This window comes from Antechinus flavipes, chromosome 3 (genome assembly GCF_016432865.1).
Source record: "Antechinus flavipes isolate AdamAnt ecotype Samford, QLD, Australia chromosome 3, AdamAnt_v2, whole genome shotgun sequence".
NCBI classification, from domain to species: Eukaryota; Metazoa; Chordata; class Mammalia; order Dasyuromorphia; family Dasyuridae; genus Antechinus; species Antechinus flavipes.
This window is the reverse complement of record NC_067400.1, coordinates 576,782,375-576,806,745: the sequence shown is the minus strand read 5'-3', so window position 1 is coordinate 576,806,745 and position 24,371 is coordinate 576,782,375. Positions and strand designations below refer to the sequence as shown.

The following is a 24,371-nucleotide window of genomic DNA, read 5'->3' as shown; positions in this document are numbered from 1 at the left end:
ATCAAGGAGACCTTACTTCATATCCAGCCTCAAACACTTCCTGGCAGGATGAGCCTGCCTTAGTTTCTCCAACTGTAAAATGGAGAACATAATAGTACCTACCTCTTTGGATTTTGAGGAAGATCAAATGAAATAATATTTGTAGAGTGCTTAGCATGGTGTCTGTAGGTAGGACCTTAATAAATGCTTCTTCTCTTCCCTTCCTCACAAGTATGGTACTTGTGACATTTGTGAGTGTCAGTGGTCCCAGATGCCCCAGTGATAAAGCAGCATATAGGGTGTGAGACAGCTGTGGATAGTCCCAGAGTTGTTGGGGAGGGGTTCAGCTGGAGGCACAGGAACTTGGGGCTTTGGTTCTAGTCCCAGTCCTGCCACTAATTAGCTTTGTGACTTAGGCAGGTTGCAGAGAAACCAGACAAGCATCCTTCCTATCCCAAGAATTAGAACAAATTCAGGGTCTACCACTTAGAATGGTTCTCCTGACAGTGACATCTTGGGGTCTCAGTTTTCTTATCTGTAAATTTAGACAAAAGGTGGGGTGGTCTAGATGGATCAAATGTCCTTTAAGGTGCCTTCTAATTTTGCTCCTCTGAGTTAATCTCGCCTATATCTGAGCAGAGATCCCTTTTGACCATGTAGCCTTTATTTTGGATGTATTTATAGGTTTATTGACTCCAATGATGAGGAGTTTTTATTCCACTTTTAGAACAGCCCTCATTGTTAGGAAACTTTTCTAAGTCAGAGTCTTCCCCAGTTGCTATTGACCCTGGCTCTGCCCTCTGACTCTGGAGCTGTCTTTTAGGGATGAGCTGCCACATGACACACTCCAAACACACACACTTCTCTTGTCTTCTTCAGGGTAAATGTCTGCTTCCTCCTCTCAGCAGGCCGTATGCTTTGTCATGACATTGTTCTTGTTGCTATGCTCCTAACGTCATTCATCCACTTGGAGCTCATCTGTTTCCTCCTCTGTCAAATATTGGTAATTGTTAAGTTACTGTCTGATCGTGAGAATGAAATGAGAAAGCATTTGAAAAACTCTTAATGTGCCACATACATACAATATGGTAGCACGCCTCTACCTTTCTGAGCTTCAGCTTCATCTGTCAAGTAAGGACAGCAGTCTATGTTCTATTGGTTAGCATAATTGTTAGAATTGTAATATTTGCATTCAAATTTAACATTTAAAATGTGTTTTTTTTTTCCTTTTGTATGGGCCTAGTTAGTGAAAGCTTTAGAAAAGCAGATTCAGGCTGGCTATAAAGAGAAATTAACTGAAATTGTCCAGAGGTGGAATGGGCAGCTTCAGGGAAGTGGTGAGTGAACAGTCTCATCATTACAGGTTTTTGGATGGAGATTGGCTGACCACTTATGGATGAGGCTGGTAGATGGAGGCCCTTTTCCAGCCCTAAGATTCTATGATTTCTGGTCATAGGCATAGCCCTAGAATCTTGATGTTGAAAGGGACCTTAGAGGCTGAAACCCAAAGAGGTTATGAGTCATCTTCAGATGCGCACACAGGTACTTGGCCCATGTATGTTCTTTGGCATCTTTTAAAGATGGTCATTTTCCCATTAGATTCTAAACTGAGCAGAGAATTGGCTGTCTCGTTCCCACAGTAACACAGTTACAGTGGCCAGAAATTGGTGGGAGCCCTATTTCCTAATAACTCTCTTATCTCAAATAGAAACCTTAGAAACTTAGAGATGAATAGGCAGCAGTGGTTATACTGGTATTTTGCCATATAGAGTCAATCTATGCTGTAGGATTGTATTATAACAAAGTAATTAAATGTTCAGATATGGGCCCATGTCAAATGGAGTTCTGTGCTATTGTCAAATTTGTGACTCTACTATATTTGTATTCTATTCAGGGCATGGATATGTGAATGTATTTTGGGATGGGGGGGCAAACCCATCCCAAGGTGAGACTCCATGAGTTTTATGCCCATACAGTTTGGGATGATAGGAATTCATTAAATCTCTAGTTGATTAATCCAAGGAAGATTGTATTAAAAGAAGCAAAATGTCAGGAGTACTTTTAGTGAAAAAGACGAGAGTTTAGGCTGGACAGGATTAGCTAGGTATACTAAGAGAAAGAGACCTTTTTAGGGAAAGGCTCTAAGGTGGAAGTGGTACTGCTGAATTGAAGAGACTTGGGGATGGTGTTTTAGAGATGCCAAAGAGGTATTCTGTTAGGTAAATAATCATGCTGATAAATATATTTATATTATATATTTATTTATTTATTATAAACATATAATCATGCAGATAAATTGATTTGAAGAGGTTTGGTATCTTTGAATGTCTAGACTTCAGGATTCTGAAAACCTGACTTCTCATAGTCCCAGAGGTGTGAAGTTAATATACATAGGTGTACTCCTACCTGTCAAAAATCCTCATAGCCTAGTTCAAGCCTCATCTCTTTCTTTCCTAATACTCAGCCCACAATGAGGTTTCTTTTTTCATTAAAAAAAAAGTTTCTTTTATGTGTCTAGGCACTGTGATTGATGTTGAAAGAAGGAAAAAAGTATTTATGAAGTACTTACTATGTTCTAAGAACTGGGGAGACATGCAGAGAAATCAAACAGCCCCTGTTTTTCTTTAATGGCATTGCTGCTGATAAGATCCTATTCATTTCTGATGTTGAACCATGTGATAGTGAAAATGTTCCTTTCTAGGTCTTCATTGCTGTGGCTGTATCCTAACTGTACTCTTTAAGCAATTGCCAGGCTTCATCACCATGTAGCCTTGCTGCCTGGGATGACAGTTCTGGAGATTTGCTGGAAGCAGGATGTGGAGATGTGTGGTCTGGGGAACCAAAGGAAAAATGAAGTCTTTGCTATCATGGATCTTCAGGGTGTAGGGGAGTGAGACATACAAAAACAATTCTGTCACACATGAGATAGCATTTTTTTTTTAATTTTTATTTAATAATTACTTTATATTGACACTCGTTTCTGTTCCAATTTTTTTTCCCTTCCTCCCTCCACCCCCTCCCCTAGATGGCAAGCAGTCCTTTATATGTTGGATATGTTGCAGTATATCCTAGATACAATATATGTTTGCAGAACCGAACAGTTCTCTTGTTGCATAGGGAGAATTGGATTCAGAAGGTATAAATAACCCGGGAAGAAAAACAAAAATGCAGATAGTTCACATTCGTTTCCCAGTGTTCTTTCTTTGGGTGTAGCTGCTTTTGTCCGTCATTTATCAATTGAAACTCAGGTATGAGATAGCATTTACATGAGAAAGCATTTAAGTGCATAAGAGAGGAGAAGCATAGGAGGACAGAAGAACTAGTTCCGGGGGAAGTAAGCAAATGCAGAAGAGTACTGGATAATAGTGTAAATGGAGCAGTCAATCCAGAGTGACCTAGTGCAGCCCCACAGAATTAAAAGAGTGTGCCTCCTTTCTTCATGGCAGAATGGGGATGGGGCCTACATTGGGCATGAGATGTTTTATTTGCTATCAGATACAGTGCAGGTGGTGTTTGGTTTTGCTAAACTGATTCTTTTCTGTTTCCTTAAAAAAAAAAAAATGCAAAAAACCCAAACAACGTTGCTGTCGGTTCCCAATAACCACATTTCCCTCAATAGAAACCTCCCTTATAATAAAGAAGTTTGTTAAGTCATTATCAGTTGTGACTCCCATTTGGAGTTTTTTGGGCAAAGATCCAGAAGGTGGTTTGTCTTTTCCCTCTTCAGCTCATTTTACAGATGAGAAAACTGAGGTAAACAGGGTAAAGTGACTTGCCCAAGGTCACACAGCTATTAATGTGTAAGGCTAGATTTGCACTCAGGTTTTCCTGAGTCCATGCCTAGAGTTCTGTCCATTGTTCCACCAAGCTGCTCAATAAAGAAAAAATTAAGTAAACAACAAACCATTTGCCTGACAATGCACACCCTTCCCCAGATTTAGGCCTGTTTTTCTCATTGAAAGGGAGGAAGAATGATTCTTCATAAGTTCTCTGGAGTCAAAATTTTTCCTTGCAGTGATTTGATTTCTTTTTTCATCTTTTTAACAAAGGATAATTTGCTAGAGGATGGGAAGAGTAAAGGATATATTTGGAAGTGGATGGGGTAAAACATCAAAAGCTATCAATAAAAATACAAATTATAAAAATAAAATTATTTAAATGCAAAGAAGATGTTGGGGGGAAGTGGGAGAGATTACTTGTATCAGGAGAAAGAGAGGAGAGAATGCTTAGTGGAGGACACAGTATCTTAGACAACACTTAGGGGACAAAGATAGTGAAATTGGAGAGAAAAGGCAGTATTGTGGAAGAGTGGAAGAGTTGGGGACCTTGAATATGAAGCTAAGAAGTTTGCATTTTATTTTGCCTTGGCGGAAAACAGCCATTGAAAGTTTGTGAGTAGAGGAATAACTTGGCCAGAACTGTGTATTAGGGAACATGTATGAAGGATGAATTAGAAAGGGAAGAGACTAGAAGCAGGTCTTCCATTAGACAGTAGTTCTGGTGAAAAATAAGGTTCTGAACAAGAGTGGTGTCCATGGGAGTAGAAAGGATGGAAGTGGGAGTGGAGGAAGGTCTTTGAAAGGGCGCATGACAGACCCTGCTAACTAGCTATATCCAAGGAAGAAGTAAGAGTAGTCAAGAATGACTTTGAAGCTTTTAGTTTGAATGAGTGGGAGGATGGCCATAAGTCACAAAACTTTGGGACATTAGGAGGAAGAACATTAGGAGGGTCTTGAAAGTGTGCATTATTTTAGTTACAGAGAGTCTCTTCTAATATTTGTAGAATTTATAGTCAGCACCTACTTCTGACCCTTATTGTGTGACTATGAACAATTCACCATATTCTCTTTTGGGCCTCAGTTTCCTAATGTATAAAATGAGGATATATATTTACCTCAAAGGTGCTACAGAAATAGAAAGAGGTTTTTTGTTTTGTTTTAATGATTATGTGATTATATGTTACTTGACCTTTTAGTAATAATATTTAGCATGTTTGGAGTTTTTAAAAAGTTGTTATTGATATCTTTAGTTGTTACATGTTTCCAAATATATCCATTCTCTAATCCAGCAGGTCATTCTTGGTAACAAAGCATAAAAAGAAAGAGAGGGAAAAAGTACAACCATATTCTGATACTGAAGCAGATAGCATTCTGCACCTTTGCTCTCCACCTCTGCAAAGAAAAGAGAGAAATACTCAGAATTGTTTTTAAAGCTACTTAAAACTATTTTAAGAATTTTTTCCTATCTGTTACTACTTAATAATTTGTGATAGACCTCTTCCCCCATAGATTGTAAGCTCCTTAGGGGCAGTTCAGTTTCTTCTTGTATTTCCTGTACTACTTAGCACATTGCTGGATATTTACTAGATGCTCCAAGAAAGACTTGTTAAACTGAATTGAAAACTTTAGGTTTATTTCCATTTTCTAGGAGCGGGGTGCATTGAGCTTCGAGCGGCATTATCATGTCACAGACCCATTCATCCGGCGGCTGGGCCTAGAAGCTGAACTCCAGGTAAGTGTTCGTATGAGTGAACCAGTTGACAGATGTTCTGCTCTCAGGGGATGGGAGGGAGCCCACTGTGGCTTGCTTAGAACACCTTTTCAGAACTGAACTTCTTTTCAAATTATACTTTTACCTCACACTTCCCCCTAACACTTGGAACTAAAAAGGTAAAGCTGCTACAAAAATCCAAAATGATTGTAGAAGACAAATAGAAGTTATTTCTACATTATCTGCGTTCCACATCTTTCTCTACTATTTGAATGAAGGACATATCATTCTTTTCTACCTAATCCTGGATTTGACTCTTTTGTGACTTTATTTGGCTCTACATGTTTAGAATCATAAATCATTTAAGTTGAAGAGAAGTTAAGAATACAGAATGTCAGGGTTGGGAAGGGCCTCAGTGAACATTCAGCCTAGTTCTTTAATTTCACAGAAATTTTATTTTTGATCCTAAAGGTCTTAGGGAGTCACTGGAGTTTATTGAATGGGGGTAGAAGGGGATGACACGATTAGATTATGCTTTAGGTTAATTCAGCAGCTAAGGTCAGATTGGAGTGGGGAGAGACTTTAGGCAGTCAGACTCATCAATCTGCTGCTTGACATGAGATAGTGAGGGCCTGCATTGGGTGAATACCAGGATTACAAGAGAGAAAGGAACATATGCAGAGATGTCCCAAAGGCTAGAATTGACCAAAAGAAAATAAAGTGATTTTAGATTTACTCTCACTTGGCCACGAAGTAGCCTAATGTAGTGAAAATTGTACTGGACAAGGAATCAGTTAACTTTTCTGACTGCAGTCTTACACTTTCCCATCCTATATCTGAGGATTTGGTTGTGAGGCTCAAATGAGGTCATGGATGTAAAAATGATGACATATTTCACTGCTACAATTATTTTAAAAGCTAGTTTTCTCTCAGAAAGGAATATTATTCAGGCACTATATTTCTCTTCCCATTTCCCTTTTTCTTTCTCAGGTTTCAGAGGTTTCTGCCATCCATAGTTTCTTTAAAGTTCCAAACAGTAGGATTGTTTAAAGAAGATAGATTAAAAACTGAGTGCTTAGTAGGAGCTTATCATTGCCTAAAATCAAGAGAATTGTGAGGATTATTCAGAGCATCCATTTCTTTCCACTTAGCTGTCATCAATTTCCTTTCCTTAGGGCCTAATGAACATTTTTACTGGTTGAGAGCCAGTTTGCATTTTATCAGAAGGAAGTCTTGGAGGCAGAAGATCTCACTGCCTGTTGTCTGTCTACTTCCCTTCCTCCTTCCTTCCCTATCTCACCAAGATTGGAAGGACAGTGGTGGCTCACCAGTTGATGGATCCTACTGTGCTCAACACAGAGCTTTGACCTGCCTTCTTTCCTACCTGGTCCATTCTGTCCCTCCTTAGGTAACCTGGAAACCTTTCTTGCCCCCAATGCCTTAGCTGTGGTGAGCTCACCATATCATTGCCAGATTTAGTGCTGATATCTGATCAGCTCTGGCTCTCCTGGAGCTTGAGAGAGATGTCAGCCTCAGCATGTACCTCCTTCTCTTCTCTGACTTGGCCAAGAGACCTGCTTTCTGATTCCAGCTCTCCAGTTATGTGACCGAAGCTTGGTTTCTCGTCTTTGAAACTGTGTCCCTTTTTAAAAAATGGAAAATTAGGAACAGTCATGGTTATGACTACCTTACAAGGTAGCTGTGAGGGTGAAATTCAGTCATTTACATAAAGTGCTATCTAAATCTTCAAACACTGATGAATGGGAAGTTCTTAGAGTGGTACAGAAATGAATGTTATGGGAAAACAGAAGGTGAATGGGTTGCCTTGAGAGGTCATCCATGTCCAACTCCTCAAGCAAAGGTTTCTGAGACAGTGGATGACCACTTTTTAGGGGTAAATTTGAGATAACTTCTGCTCAGTTAAGTTTAAGCACAGAGGCCTTCTGAGATTCCCTCCTACATTGGAGATTATTTTGAAATAGATTGATTTGTGCTGAGCACTTAGTAGGATTTCATGAGTTTGTGTGATTTATTATTTAATCTGCCATCCTGGCTCTGATTTCATCTCCATCAGGCAGCACATACCACACAGTAAATAATATAGTTGAATGTCTGCTTTCTGAGACTTTACTATTTGCCTTCAGGTCTCTATGTTATTCAAGGTTTGGCCAGTTGGGCATTTTGTTATTCTGCCTATGTACTGCTAAAATTTGTTTCTATGTTCATAGGGTTATTTGTTTTGAAAAGTTTCTAAGTCTTACTTGGATTATTTACTTATTAGGCATTTTTCCTCCATGTACTACTCCAAGGCTCTGAGTTTTTGAAAATTTTTGTTGCTCTTGACATTCACTTTCTTTTTTTTTTTTTTCCTTTGCCCATTTTTGTCCTCTTTTTAGGAGTTTAAAGGTCATAAAGGTCATTTGACTGTTCTCCAGATGTTTTCATCTACCTTTCCCCCTTAATTCAGTCCTTTTTTTTCAAGGCAAACTGAAGCAGAATTTTACTAGATCTGAACTAGAAAATTATCCCAAGCACTCTTTAAAACTTAGTCATTCCCTTATTGTTAAATAAGAAATTTTTACTTGGCACATAGCTTAGTAGTTATTTACCCCATTATCACCAATTCCTGAGATTCAAAGAAGATGAGACCTGGTTGAGTCCAGTTCCTTATTTAACAGAAGAGACAGCTCAGGCTTAGCAGTAGGAGATTTGCCCATGTTCACACAGCCATTAGTGTTAAGTATTTATAACTGGGATAGAATCTGTTCCCAAGACTTTTGTTAGCTGTTTTTCACATCTTGCCATGAAGCTTTTAGTTGAATTTAGGAAGGATTTCTCTATCTTTTGTGATGCGGAGAACTCTTAATACATAACACTATTGCTGAGAATAACCAAGTCATTCATGGTTAAACATCCTTACTATATTGCTGTTTTTCTTCTGGTTCTGCTCATTTACTTTGTCTTTTTCAGGATTTTCTGAAAGTATCATTTCTTATAGCACAATAGCCTTCCATCAATCACACACCACAATTTTTTCAACCATTCCCTAGTTGATTGCATCCCTTCAATTTCTAATTCTACAAAAATAACCTATATTTTTGTAATTATAGGTCCTTTTCCTTTTTCTTTTAAAAAAATCTTTTTGAGATACAGACCTAGTAGTGCTATTGCTGGATTAAAGGGTATGCACAGTTTTATAGCTCTTTGAATATAGTTTCTGAAAAGTTAAACTTGTTCACAACTCCACTAACAGTGCATTAGTGTCCAAATTTTCTGACATGCCCTCTAACTTTTGTCATTAAATCCTTTTTGTTTTCCTTTTCTGTCCTATTAACCAATCTGATAGGTGTGAGGTATTATCTGAGTTATCTTAATTTGCATTTCTCTAATCATTAGTAATTTAGAGCATTTTTAAATGATTGTAGATGGCTTTCATTTCTTCTGAAAACCTGTTCATATTCTATGGGCAAATGAGTTTTCATCATCCAACTACTTTTCTGCCTCTTACTAGTTCTTATGTTTGGAATACCAACATCTCTCTTTATTGTTGAGTTCCTCCCTGTTCTTTAAAACCCAAATTAAATCTTGTATCCAACAGCAATTTGTCCCTCATTCCTCTTCTCTGGACTTGCATATTATTCTGTACCCAATCATATATTTGTGTTACTTTGTATTACAGATATATGTATATGTATTTCATCTTCCCGCTACATTGTATCTTATGTGAGGTTAAGGACTTATCCAAACTTTGTATCAGTCAATAAATATTTATTCAGCGCTTACTATGAGAATATAACTGAATGATTTTTATTATTTTATTTTGCTTTTTAAAAAATAAACATTTTTTCAAAATACATGCAAAGATAGTTTTCAACACTCACCCTTGTAAAACTTAGTGTTCCAAAATTTTCTCCTTCTCTCCCCATCTTCCCCTTCCTCTAGACAGCAAGTAGTCCAACATAGATTAAACATGTGCAATTTTTCTAAACATTTCCACGTATATCATATTGCACAAGAAAAATCACATCTAAAGGGGAAAAAATGAGAAAGAAAAAAGCAAGCAAACAACAACAAAGGTGAAAATACTGTGTTGTGATCCACATTTAGTCCTTTTCTGGATATAGGTGGCTCTCTACATCACAGGTCTAATTGGGATCACCTCATTGTTGAAAACATTAAGTCTATCACAGTTGATCATCACCTAATCTTGTTGTTGCCATGTTGTAATGATGTCCTGGTTCTGTTTATTTCACTTAGCATCAGTTCCTGTAAGTCTCTCCAGGCCTCTCTGCAATTATCCTCCTGATCATTTCTTATAGATCTATACCACTCTATATTCTATGACATTCATATACCATAACTTATTCAGCCGTTTCCCAACTGATAGGCATCCACTCAGTTTCTAGTTTCCTCAGCTTTCTCAGTTTCCTTGCCAATACAAAAAGGGCTGCTTTGTGTAGACCCTTTTCCTTTTTTTTATGATCTCTTTGGGATACAGATCCAATAGAGATACTGCTGGATTAAAAGGTATACACAGTTTAATAGCATTTTGGACATAGTTCAAATTACTCTCCAAAATGGTTGGATCAGTTCACAACTCCACCAACAACCCATTAATGTCCCAGTTTTCCCACATCCCCTCCAACAGTCATCATTTTCTTTAATTTTTTTCATCTGGAAATTGTTTGTATCCTTTGGCCATTTATCAATTAGAGAATGATTTGTATTCTTATAAACTTGAGTCAATTCTCTATATATTTTAGAAATAAGGTCTTTATCAGAAACCTTTAATATAAAATTCCCCCCCCCCAATTTTCTGCTTTCCTTCTAATCTTGACTGCATGGGTTTTGTTTGTACAAAACCTTTTAAATTTAATATAATCAAAATTATGCATTTTGCATTTCATAGTGTTATCTAGTTCTTTTTTGGCCATAAATTTATTTCTTTTCCACAGATTTGAAAGAGGTTACTTCTTGTTCTCCTAATTTGCTGGTAGTATCATTCTTATGTCTAAATCATGAATCTATTTTAACCTTATCTTGGTATAGGATGTTAGGTGTTGGTCAGTGTCTAGTTTCTGCCACACTATTTTCCAATTTTCCCCCCAATTTTTGTTAGATAGTGAATTCTTAAGACAGAAGCTGGAGTCTTTGGATTTATCAAACACTAGATTACTTTAGTCATTGACTATAGTTTTTTATGAACCTAATCTATTTCATTGATCCACTATTTTATTTCTTAGCCAGTCCCAAATGGTTTTGATGACCACTGTTTTATAATATATAACTGAATGATTTTAGCTTTCCTTCTGATCCCTAAGTAGTTATGCTTATATATCTTCATATAGCATCTTAACCACTAATCTACTTTCTAATAATAAAAATAATAGCTAGCCTTTACATAATACTTTAAGGTTTGCACAGTACAAAAACATTGTAAACAAAACTCTGGGAAGTACTTTCATTTTACAAATGAAGAAATTGAAGCAAGCAGCAGAGGTTAAGTGACTTGCCCAGCTTCATCCAGTTAGTAAGTGACTGAACTCGGATCTTCCTGATTCCGGATCTTCTGATGTCTACTGTGTTACTTTAATTTTTTTCCATTTCTTTTTAGTTTTTTTTGTATAGTTCTTATTAGAAAAGAATATGGTGATCTTTTGAAGCTAATTATATTAAGAAATATTATATTAACATCACAATAAAATAATAGTAATAGTATATCATAATAGACAATATGTAATAGATATTATATATAATTATACAAATTGTATATAATTAAATTATATTAAGAAATTAATAATATTAAGAAAAATTATCCCAACTTAAGATAATTTTTTGGAATAAGGATACTAAATTAATAAGAAACATAATGATTTAGTGGAAGTTGTAGGCACTTGCAAGGTAATCCTTTCATTCACTAAATCCTTGGTCTTTGTCCCCTCTAGATTGATGGAACAAAGGACTGCTGTAGACAAGGATGATTTTTAGCTTTTTAGAATTTTAGGAAAATTTTCCCTGACATCGCTGGAAATAAATAATAAATGGTGGGCTGATATTACTGTTAGCCAAGTTTGGAGCTGATTGAACAGTTGTACCCAGAGTACTGTATCTTATTTCCCTGTCAAAATGAAAGAATATGGAGGACAATAGTTCTTGATGTTCAATATTTTTATCAATGACTTGGATGAAGACAGGTATGGTTGTCAGATTTCTAGATAAAGCAGAATCCAAAGTGGCCACTAATCAGATAAAGTGACAATATCAAGATTTTAAGTACTCTTAACAGAATGTTATGCTAAGAAGGTATTAGATTGGGGAGGGACCCGGTATTGTGTATGTAGTTCAGTTCCCTCATTTTATAAAACAAGGGGAGAAGGGGAGAAATTGAGATCCAAAAGTTTGAGATTTAATGAGAATTAATGTAAAGTGTTATATTTTGAAATTTCCCAAATGCATCATGGAGTCATTTAATCAGCAAGTAGTTATTAAGCAATTAGCATATTCCAGACACTGATGAGAACTGGGGATATGAAGAAAGGGGGGAAGAAGATCCCCTCTGTCCTTAAGAAGTATCTGATATAATAGGAGAGGCCATGTGAATAACTAAGTACACACAAAATATGTGAAGGGTAGATGAAAATAATATAAAAGGAGAAGATAGAAGCAGTTTGGGGTGGAAATGGAAAAAGGTCTTGTCCAGAAGGTGTGGTTTGGGCTGAATTTTGAAGGAAATCAGGGAAACTAAAAGGTAGAACTTGGGTAGAGCCAGCAAGCCTGGTTAGCATTGATTTTTGTTTGTTTGGGTTTTTTTTTGGTGAAAAAGTTGTTTTTGTTGACTACATTGTTTCTGTGGTAGTGTGATACAATTGCTGAAAAAAGCTAACTCAGTCTTAGGCTTTATTATAGACATTTCATATCCAAATAAAGCATAGTCATGGTCCTGTTGTATTTTGTGCTGACAGGATCATATCTAGCACTTTGTTATATTCTGGATTAAGATAGGCATTAGACCTCAATTGTCTCATTTTTAAAATGAGGCTTTTAAACTAAATGATCGTTTAAGGGATCCTTCTATAGAAGTAGAATATCCCCATGTAAAAGCCACATAACTTTATTCCTTTCCTTAAGAGCTTTCTATTTTGTTGGGGATTTCCTGAAATCTAACACATATTTTTTGAACCATTTATGTATTGGAGTAACACGACATGAATCTCAGCATGACATTGCCTTCTGTCACTTCTTCTCTTTACCTCCCAGTGCCCTGAAGATTGATGTTGTAGGATTACTATATACTATTTATACTGTAACATCATAATAGGTATTAGGTTGGGGAGGGACCCGGTATTGTGTATATAGTCCAATTCCATCATTTTATAAAACAAGGGGAGAAGGGGAGAAATTGAGATCCAAAAGAATGACTGCCCTCCAATCTGACAGCCACAGAGCTAGAACTTGACACAGGTTACTTCAGAAGACTTCAATTATCCACCTTCTGTAGTACTCAAGCTGCCAAAAGCAGAGGAGCCAATCATATTTTAATTTTCTCAAGATAATTTCACCATTTAAAAGTTAGGATGACCATTCTCTCTGTATCTGATTCTCAGTAAAAGGAGAACCTGATTGTTAGGGTAAAAATATTGGGAAACTTGGGGACAAGTGACCATTCCCTCTTAGGAAAGGAGGACAGGAAAGTTGGGAATGGTCTTACATGTGCATTAGCTTTTGAACTAGAATATTACAGAAGGTGTTAGAAGAAAACTAAGCATCATTCCATAGAAAAAAATTCTTTTTATAAAAAGTCAGACCAGGAAACTTTCAAGATAAAAATGTTGAAGACAACACTGGAAAGGGTAAAATGAATAACTGTATAGAAAGACCCATGTGGATGTACAAGGAATTTAACTAACTTAATTTTTTAAAAGACAGAGAAAAAATAAATTTAAAATAAAAATCACAGAAAAAGAAACCAAGGGCAATTAACATGTAATTAATATAAAAGTATAGCCTATAACTGTAAGGTTAATCTTGAGTGTTAAAGCCTCAGAATGAATTGAGGCTTATAAGAAGAGTCAAGGAAAATTGAAAGGATTTGTTTTTAATTATATTGTAGAGGATATGGGGAAAGGAAGGAGTTTTTCTTCAGGGAAAAAAACTACTAGTTTTGATTGCTGAGGCCCTGTCAGTAATAATATGAAAGACCAAGGCAAATAGGAGTTTACTAAAGAACAGGAGAAGGATAGCTATTCTCCCAATTAAAGAAAGGAAAGGGACAGGGAAGAAGATATGTAGTTGAATTCCGGGAAAAATTCTAGAATTTTTTTTAGTAAAAGGCTGGCTAGTGAACATCTGGAAATGGAAAAGGTAATGGCAAAGTGCTAACATGACTTCATTCAGAGTAGTCATGACAAAAATCAGCCATCCATCAATTAATAAATGGTCAAAGGATATGAGCAATGTACAGAAGAAATCACAACTATCAATAGTCACATGAAAAAATTCTTTAAATCACCACTGATAGAGAAATGCAAATTAAAATAACTTTGAAATACCATCTGACACATCTCAGGTTGGCTAATGTGACAGAAAAGGAAAAGGACAAAGCTGGAGGGGATGTGGAAAAATGGGGACACTAATGAGCTATTGGTTTAATTGTGAACTAGTTCAAAGGGCAAAAAATTGGAAATTGAGGAGATGCCCATCAGATAAGGAATGGCTCAACAAATTGTGTATGACTGTCACATAATACCATTGAGCCATAAGAAATAATGAGGGGAATAGTTTCATAAAAATCATGGAAGACTCATAGGAACTGATTTACAACAAAGTTGAATAGAACCAGGAATAACATTGTACACAATAACAGTCATATTGTCAAGATGATCAACTATGAAAGATTTAGTTCCTCGTAACAAGACAGTGATCGAAGATAATTCTAAAGAATCCATGATGAAATATCTACTTCCAGAGAGAGAATTAATGAACTCTGAATGTAGATTGAAGCATTTTTAAAAAAATTATTATTGTTTTATGTTTGTGTTTTCTTTTGCAGTATGGCTGATGTAGAAATATGTTTTGGATGACTTCTTATGTACAATTGATATCAAATTATTTCCTTCCTAAGGAAGGGGGAAAGGGAAGAAAGAAACTTGGAATTCAAAATTATTAAAATGATTGTTTAAAATTTTACATGTAGTTAGGAAATATTTAACAAAACACTTTTTAAAAAAGAATAGGTCATGACATCACAAAGATCATATACGATAACTAGACTGAGTTTATACAGGGAAATCAGGATTGGTTCAATATTAGGAAAACATAATCACATTAATAACAAAAACAACAAAAATTATATGAATTCCATAGATGTAGAAAAGGTTTTTGACAAAATAGAATACCCATTCTTTTTAAAAGTTCTAGAACGCTTAGGAATAAGTGAAGCTTTCCTTAAAATGGTAAGTATTATCTATCTAAAACCAAGAGCAATCCTTTTCTATAATGGGAACAATAGTGTTCAGGGCTGAACTAAGGATGTCTGTTATCACCATTACTGTTCAATATTATCTTAAAATGTTAGCTACAACTATAAGATGATAAAAAATTAAAAGAACAAGCATAAACAAAGAGGAAACATTATTTTTGCAAATAATATATTAATTATACAAGATATCCCAGAGTCAACTAAAAATTAATCTAAAAATTAAAAATAAAATAAAAATTTTTAACAATTTTAGGATACAAAATAAACCTATATAAATTATCCATAGTTCCTTATATACTAACAGAATTCAAAGGATAGAAATTCTATTTAAATTAACCACAGACAATATAAAGTACTTAAGAGTCTGCCTGCCAAGTCACATACAAAAACTTTATGAGTACAATTATATTACACTCTTTATACAAATTAAAACAAATATAAATAATTGGATAAATATTAATTATGGTTGGATAAGTGAGCTAATATAACAAAAATGAAAATATTATCTAAATATCCAATGTGATACCAATCAAACTACCAAAGAATTGCTTTAGAAAGGTAGAAGAAAAATAGAAAAATTCATCTGGTGAAATAAATGGTTAGGAATTTCAAAGAAACCCCTTAAAGAAATATAAAGGAAGAGCACCTAGCAGTACCTGATTTTAAAGTATGACTTCAGAGCTATAGTTGTCAATACAGTTTGTGATCTATGGAATGGATTAGCTATATAACACACAGAAATAAATCAGCAGAGTAACTTAGTGTTTGATAAATTCAGAAATCCTAGCAACTAGGGCAAGAATTCATTATTTGACACACTACTTGAGGAAACAAATAGCACCTAGCAGAAACTAGGTATAAACTAGTATCTCACATTGAGATTTAGATACAAGGTGATAAGGAGCATCGAAGAAATGAACTGTTCCCCAAAATTCAGTTGTGTCTACCCTTTGTCCCAGTAATACCACAACTAGTCTATGCCCCAAAGAAATCAAGGAAAGAGGAAAAGGATTCATGGATTCAAAAATATTTGTGTGGTAGCAAAGAGTAAGAAACTAAGGGGATGCCTATCAGTTACATTATGCCACTTTTTATTTTTTTTATTGAAGTTTTTATTTTCAAAACATATATAAGGATGATTTTTCAACATTGACCCTTGAAAAACTTTGTTCCAATTTTTCCCTCCCTTTCCTTCCCCTCCCCTAGATGGTAAGTAATTCAACATATGTTAAACATAGTAAGGATGTTAAATCCAATATACGCATACATATTTATATAATTATTTTTTTGCACAAGAAAAATCATATCAAAAAGGAAAAAAAATGAGAAAAAAATAAATTCAAGCAAACCATAACAAAGAGTGAAAATGCTATGCTGTGATCCAAACTCAATCCCCACTGTCCCCTCTCTCTGCTTGCAGATGGCTCTCTTCATCACAAGATCATTGGAACTGGCCTGAATCATCTCATTGTTGAAAATAAGCAATGTCCATCAGAATTGATCACTGTATAATTTTGCTATTGCTGTGTGTAATGTTTTCTTTGTTCTGCACATTTCACTTACCAGGCCTCTTTGAAATCATTCTATTGATCATTTCTTATAGAACAATAATATTCCATAACATTCATATACCACAATTTCATTCTCCAGTTGATGAGCATCCATTCAATTTCCAATTTCTGGCCACTACAAAGAAGGCTGCCACAAACATTCATGCACATACAGGCCCCTTTCCCTTCTCTAAGATCTCTTTGGGATATAAGCCCAGTAGTAACACTGCTGGGTCGAAGGATATGCACAGTTTGATAAGCTTTTGGGCATGGTTCCAAATTGCTCTCCAGAATGGCTGGATCCGTTCATACTTTCCACCAACAATGTATCAGTGTCCCAGTTTTTCCACATCCCATTCAACATTATTATCTTTTCCTGTTATCTTAGTTAATCTGAGAGGTATGTATATAGTGGTACCTCAGAGTTGTCTTGATTTGCATTTCTCTAATCAATCCTTCTCACTCTTTAGATTTTGGTCTATAACATCCTTTTGTCTCTGCTTCTAAAGGGAAAGGCCCCAATTCTCTGGGTATGGACCTTTCCCTAATACAAATGGGCTCAGCCCTGTTCATTTGTCCACTTACATTTTGTTTCACCTCCTATGAGAAGAGGATTGAAATTTCCCTGTAAATTTGGTCTCTTTATTTGGGCACAGTTTCAGCTAGATTAAGCCAAATAAAGGAATCTGGCTGCCCAAATTTTCCTGTTCATGAAAGTTACTTTGAGAGGCAAGCTGGGACTAGTCGAACAATGCCCAGCTTTGGACATGTGAAGTGCTGTATGAGTTTGGGCAAATAATTTCTCTTCCCTGAGCTTAGTTTTCTTTTCTTTTTTTCTTTAAATTAACTTATTTAGCAGATATGAATTGATTGAGATGATAAGTGACCTTCTAGTTCTGACACTCACTTTTGTGTTTCTTTTTAATTTTGTGGCTCATCCAAGCTTTTCCTCTATCACAGAACATGTGTATGTATATAGTAGAAAGTACATTAAATTTGGTATTTTTACCAGCTATGGGCAAATAGCTTCTGTTTCTTTATATCTAAAATAGATATAAGGATGACAAATAGGAGGAAAAGCCCTTTTTAAACCTAGAAACCCATGGGAAAAAAAGCCATGCATTTAGGATAAGGATTCCTTTGCTTGTTTAGCATCCTGTGAAAAATCTTATGGAAGAAGCTAAGGAAATAGGAACTTTAGGCTTAAGTAGGAGTTGGAACTTTAGTTTTATCTATGTTCTTGTCTCTGCTGTGCTCCCTGGTACTCAGTGTCAATAGAGAGAAATCCTAGAATTCATTTGGCAGGCATAGCCTAAAGGAACCCCTTCTCATCCCTCAGTAACAACCACCTCTGACCTACTCCTCCTGACCCTCTGAAAAGGGACCATTGTGAGATACTTCTCGCCTTTTACCAGTTTATTTGTACTCTTATATGTAGTGAACACATTTGCTTCTCTTGAGTTTTTAAAATTTAATTACATATTGTATGCCTGTACCAGAGCCAGTCCTGTTTATCAAGACCAAGATAATTTGTGTCAGATGCACTGTTCTCTCATAAAGCAGATTCTTGGGCATGTGCTCAAAGTCATAAACTCCTTTATTGGCATTCTTCAGAAGAGTGTTTCTATTGTAGTAAAGCTATTCTGGACTTTCTGTGCTTTTTCCAGTTCTGACATCTTCATCCTTCCAACACTTCCCCTCCTTCTCTTTGCTCCCTATTTCCTGGCCAAAATTAACTCTGATATGAAGGTCCGTGATGGTCCTTAGCTAAAGATGCTCTTGTCCAGGTACAGAGATTGAAGTCCAAGGAAAGCGGGAACATGATCTTGGTAGTTTTGCTTTCTGATGAAAGGAGCCCAGAAAGCAGATGCTTTCAGCGGATGTTGTTCATGCATCCTATAGTTTAAGTAGGAAGTGTGAGAATAAAGGATTTCTAGGAAAAAATGGAATTGGATTCATAAATAAGGCTCTGTGCCAGGAGAACCCATATTGGATGAATCTTTCTGGGGATCTTTGGGGCTGTCCTTTAGCGAATGGTATTATGGGAGACAGAACCCTAGGTTTTGGAGTCGGGGTTGTATGAACACTGTGGTTCTGTACAATTTGTTTAATTTCTAAAGCTTTCATTTCCTTATTTATAGAATGATTGTCTTTACACCCACCTCTGAGGAAAACATTGGCAAACTTCAGAGCAATATAGAGTTCAGTAATTATTAAAATAAAGAGATGGAAAAACCTTTAAACATAAGAGCAGGAGGGAAGAAAAGAAAAGGATTTCTTTTGGTATAATTGCTGGAATTTTTTGCTTTTGTTTCCCTTAATCTGCTAATCTCAGCCCACTGATTCCTGACTTTTTTTTTTTTAAACAATTTGTGAGCTATTGTTTTAAGGGAAATGGTGAAATCCTTCAAACATATTTGTTATAAAAACCACCTTTACCACTATTTGAAATAGATAAAAATAGATGTCTCTGCCTCATAATATAGTGGAGGCTGAAAAAAGATCTAGTGTACCGGATAAGACCTTTGCCTCAGTTTCTTCTAGGACTTAAAGAAGAGCAGTTAGATTCAACTTTCTAGTACCTTTCCTCTTACAAAGCATGCACTTAGCTGCATTTCTGTCAATAATTTTAATCTGTATTTAAATGATCTTTAAATTGTATCCAGGTTGTGACTCCTCACCAGGAGTCTCCTCCCCTTCCTCTCTAACTTTGTCAGCTCATTGTGGAATCCAGCCAGGAATGGAAGCATAACTGGGTGGGACAGGAAGGAAGGATCCTACTAGCATAAATTCAGAGCCCACAAGGACTAGACATATCAGCTGGGACACCTGAAGATGAAGCCCAGAAGGCTTTTTGACTTTTTGACTTTTGCCAATTTGGGAGAAAATTGGAACCCAGGTCTTCGGGTCCCAAATTCTAATGGTATCTACTATATGCTGTCTGTAAAAGTGTTAGGAGTTTTGATTTTCCTTTGATGGGTCCAAAGTGCTGAGGTAGGAGATGCTCTGGCCCCTGGCAGAATTCAGCCCATCCAAGCTTTCTCACTTTTTGTGCTTTTTTTCATGCTGTTCCCTTTGGCCAGTGATTCCTGACTTTTTTTTTTTTTTAATGTTATCTTTTGTTTCAAGTACTATGAAATCCCTTGAATAAAATTGTTATAAAAAACTACATCAAATGAATTAGAAAAATATTTTTCCATAAGTTTTTCATAGAAGTTTTAGTCAACTAGTTGGCAAAAAATTTTGACTGAATTTTTTTTTTTTTTACTGATCTGATGTGTATGTAGCATAGTCTGTGTCTCTTCTCCTTGTCTCTCAGTATAAACAACACTACACTATTATTATGATCCAGATTAGGAAGTAAGAATAAAAATAGCATAATGGGCTTAAGCAGTGACTTCTTCAAAATAGTAGGGTGGGTACGGCAAATGCTGACATCATTTAAAAAAATTTTTTTATTAAAGCTTTTTATTTTTCAAAACATATGCATGGACAATTCTTTAACATTAGCCCTTGCCAAACCTTGTGTTCCAGTTTTCCCTCCCTTCCCTCATGCCCTCCCTTAGATGGGAAGTAGTCCAATATATAATAAACATGGTAGAAAAATGTTGAATCCAATATATGCATACATATTTATACAATTATTGTGCTGCACCCAAAAAAATCATATAAACCAATTTAAAAAAAAACGAAGAAGCATCAGTATAAAATTCAAGCAAACAACGATGAAAAGAGTGAAAATGCTATGTTGTGAATCACATTTACTTCCCACATCCTCTCTGGATGTGAATGGCTCTCTTCATCACTGAATAATTGGAATTGGTTTGAATCATCTCAGTGTTGAAGAGAGCCACGTCCATCAGAATTGATCTTCATATAATCTTATTGTTGCTGTGTATAATGATCTGGTTCTGCTCGTTTCACTCAGTATTAGTTCATGTAAGTTTCTCCAGGTCTCTCTGAAATCATCCTGCTGGTCATTCTTTTAAAACAATATTTCATAACATTTATATACTACAGTTTATTCAGCCATTCTCCAGTTGATGGGCATCCACTCAGTTTCTAGTTCCTTGCCACTATAAAGAGGGCTGCCAGAAACATTTTTGCACATGTGGGTCCCTTTTCCTCCTTGATCTCTTTGGGATATATAAGCCCAGTAGAAACACTACTAGATCAATGGATATGCACAGTTTGATAACTTTTTGAACATAGTTTCAAATTCTGGCATCATTTTTTACAACTGAAAGAACTGAGTTTCATAGTGACTTGCCATATAATAGTTGATTGATCACATATATCTAGTTGATGTCATTTGAATATATAATTGATGTCATTTGTCATATCTGTTTGACATCTATTTGTCATATATTTGTCAAATCTAATGTACCAATTTGAATCAACAGACTTGTTAAAGTGCCTTCCATATGAAGGGCCCTGAAAATATGGAAATGAAAATAAAATAGTTCCTGTCCTCAAGGAGTTGCACTCTAGTTTGAGGACAGGGGTGCTTTACATACATTCACATGAGTAAAGACAGTATGTACAAAGTGATTTTTTTAAAAAAAATTTTCATTTTATTATCAATTATCTTATTTAATAACAATAAAATCTTATTAATTTCACAATTGCATTTAAAAATTATAATCATTTTTAACATTTTTGGTTCTAAATTCTTTGTCTTCTACTCCATCCTCAAAGGCAAGTAATTTGATATTGATTATGTGTATGATGTCATGTTGGAAAACATAAAAAACAAAACAATAAAAATAAAGATAAAAGTCTGCTTTAGTCTGCTTTCAGAGTTCATCAGAAGACCTGGAAATCAAAGGGATACCCATCAGTTGGGAAATGGCTAAACAAGTTGTAGTGTATGTTGTAATGAAATATTATTGTGCTATAAGAAATGATTAGCAGAATGATTTCAGAAAAACTTGGAAAAACTTAAATGAACTGATGCATAGTGAAGTGAACAGAACCAGCAGCAGCATTGTTCTATGAGAAATTGTGAATGACTTAATTGCTCTTAGCAATACATTGATTCAAGATGATCTCAAAGATCTAATAATGAAACATACTCTTAGGCTATGAAAGAATTGATATTGAATATAGATTAATGCATGCTATTTTTTACTTTATTTCATTTTTTTATTCATCATCTTGTACAAAATAAGTAATATGAAAATGTTATTTTCATAAGTAAACCTATATTTGATTGCTTACTGTCTCAGGGAATGGGAAGGGGACTAAGGGAGGGAAGGATAGAATTTGAAACTCAAAAATTTTAAATAAAAATGTTAAAACTCTGGGAAAAAGGATACCCCAAATCTGAAACCTCATAGAAATATTAAAACTCTCTTCCCCCAAAAATACATCCCATTTAGAAAAGCAAATAATTTAACTTTATTTAGTCCCTTATGATTTCTCTTTCCTATTTCCTTTTTTATTCTTTTGAATCTTTTATTTGAAAGTCATATTTTCTTTTCAGCTCTGGTCTTTTCTTTAGGAATCCTTAAAAGTCCATTTGGCCATTTCTATTTTTTCAGCTGTTATTTTTTTTCTGCATATTTTAACAAACTGTTAATTATTTTTATATTTCCTTCTTTTGTTTTTATTTCTTTGCTTAATTTTCTCTTTCTCACCTATTGATTTGAAAACAATTTGAAAAGAATTCCAGGAATTCTTGTTGAGTTTGTGTCAAAATCAGTTTTCATTTTAATAGTTTCCTTGTAACTGTTCTGACTTGTCTTCTGAGTTTGTGTCCTGATCTTGCCTGTTACTTTTTTTGTTATTTGTTCATTTTTCTGATCTGTTTCTTGATTTTTAACTTTATGTTAAGGTTGGACTTTCTTTCTGGAGTTTGAGGTTTGGGAGGGCCACTGCCTCAGACTTTTTTACACTGCTGTTTTCAAAAGTAATTTTAGGGGGTTTGAAGTTTTTAGTCCTTCCAAGGTGGTGTGATCTAGGATCACTGTTCTCTTGGTCTGAACTCTCTTGCTTAACCTAGGAAAGGCTCCTGATCTCTTAGGATTGCAATTGATAGGCAGTTCCTCAAGGTCCTTAATACTTTGGGACCATGAATGATACTGCCCTTCAGGGTTTCCTGTCCATCTTGACCAAAAGTGCTCCTTTCCTCCCTTGAATCATGACCCAGAAGTTGATTTAGGCAATGGAATTGCCAGCGTCAGGTCCTATATCCAGTTTTAGCATAGGAGTACCCTGTTTTTTTGACCAGTTGCCAAGTCCCTTTACTACTGGCTTAAGGGTTTTCAAAGCTGCTTTTGCTTCAGTCACCATCACCTACTCCCACTAATGGTGTTTTATCTACATAGGCTCTGGACCAGCCTCCTCTCCTTTGTCATAGATCTCTCTTTCTGACCTCTTAAGTATGTCTTGGACTGGAAGAATGTCTTCCTCTAATCTGTGATTAGCTCTGCCACTCCACAATTCTATTGGAGGCATTTTAAAAATTATTTAGAGGGAAATGTTGAGAGATCTCAGCTAAATGCTTTCTCTACTCTGTCATCTTGACTCTGTTAAAATGTAATTTCAAGGGGGAGATAATACCTTAGGCAGATATTGAGGAAGTGGAACAAGAAAGGTATTCTGTGGTTAGTGATACCTGAGCTTCACTCTATAGACATTTAGGAATTCTAAGAGACAGGTGCTAAAGGAGAACATTTCCCAAATTGGAAAATCAATTTGACTAAAATGGAAAATATATGTGAAGAATAATGTGAAATAAGACCAAAAAAGAAACAAGAATGTAAAGGGCATTACATACCTAAATTATTATATTTATTGGGATAGCCAGATGGTAGAGTAGATGGATCACTGAGTTTCTTGTCAGAAAGACCTGAGTTCAAATCCAACCTTAGATACTTAGTATCTGTATGACTCTGTTTGAGTCGATTTCCTCATTTGTAAATTGGAGATTAAGTATTTCTGTGATTGTTGTGAGGATCAGATGAGGTAATGATTATAAAATGCTTAACACAACGTTTGGTACATAGAAAGTTTTATATGATGTTTGTAAATATTAGCGATTTTAAAAAATTTTATCCTAATCATAATAAGATTTTTGGGTATTTTCCACTGAACCTACCCTCTTTCACCATGCACCTCTGGAATTCATTTTCCTTAGTGAACAGACTCAGACCTCTTTTTATCACATTCTTTCCACCCATTAGACCTTAGTGAGACCTGGTTCTCAGGCAAATGCATTCCCAGCTTTCTTGGCAGTGTTCAACACTGTGATCCAATCTTCCCTTTGTCTCTTTCACTTAACCAGCCTTTTTTCTTTTGAAATCCACTTAATCACAACTATAATAATGCTGATGCTCAGGTCATTCTCCCTTTTCTCAAATCAAATATTTCAGTAAATGATCTGCCATCCTCATCTCCTTAACTTCTTAACCTCCAATTCTTCAGTCTTCTTAATCTCATGATATACTCCATCACATTACCTTAGGGTTGGTCACACACTAGTTTACAGCATTACTCATAAATGTTCCAATTATCTAATTAGAAACTGATACTCCCCTGTCTTAAATTAACTTCCTATCCTTATACTTCTTATGTTTCACCCCTCTTAAATCTGCTTTTATCCTCAACAAGACCTCTAATTCTTCTGACGTAACATTTCCCACCTAAACTAAATAGCCAATAATAGCCAGTGTCCTCTGCTTTTGACTCCTCGGCTCCCTTGTTTTTATCACTAATCTTCTCTTGTCAAATCTCAGCTCAGTATTATTATCCATCTTAAATGCTCTTACTCATGGGTCAGACCCTCATTGCATTGTGGTAGACGTTTTATCCTCCTTAACTAATTCTTTATCTCATTCCCACAGAAATTCTTTTCCCTCTTCAAGCCTTCT

At 35.6% G+C, this 24,371-nt stretch overlaps 1 protein-coding gene across 3 annotated transcripts in view; it reads left to right on the top strand.

The window, feature by feature from the left end:
• The window catches only part of WDTC1 (WD and tetratricopeptide repeats 1), a 66,378-nt gene that overhangs the window by 10,610 nt on the left and 31,397 nt on the right, over nt 1-24,371 (top strand). For all 3 annotated transcript variants that reach the window (XM_051988089.1, XM_051988085.1, XM_051988088.1), the window contains one exon: nt 5,407-5,490. In XM_051988089.1, coding sequence (XP_051844049.1) covers nt 5,407-5,490 — 84 coding nt within the window. The remainder of the gene's footprint in view (nt 1-5,406; nt 5,491-24,371) is intronic.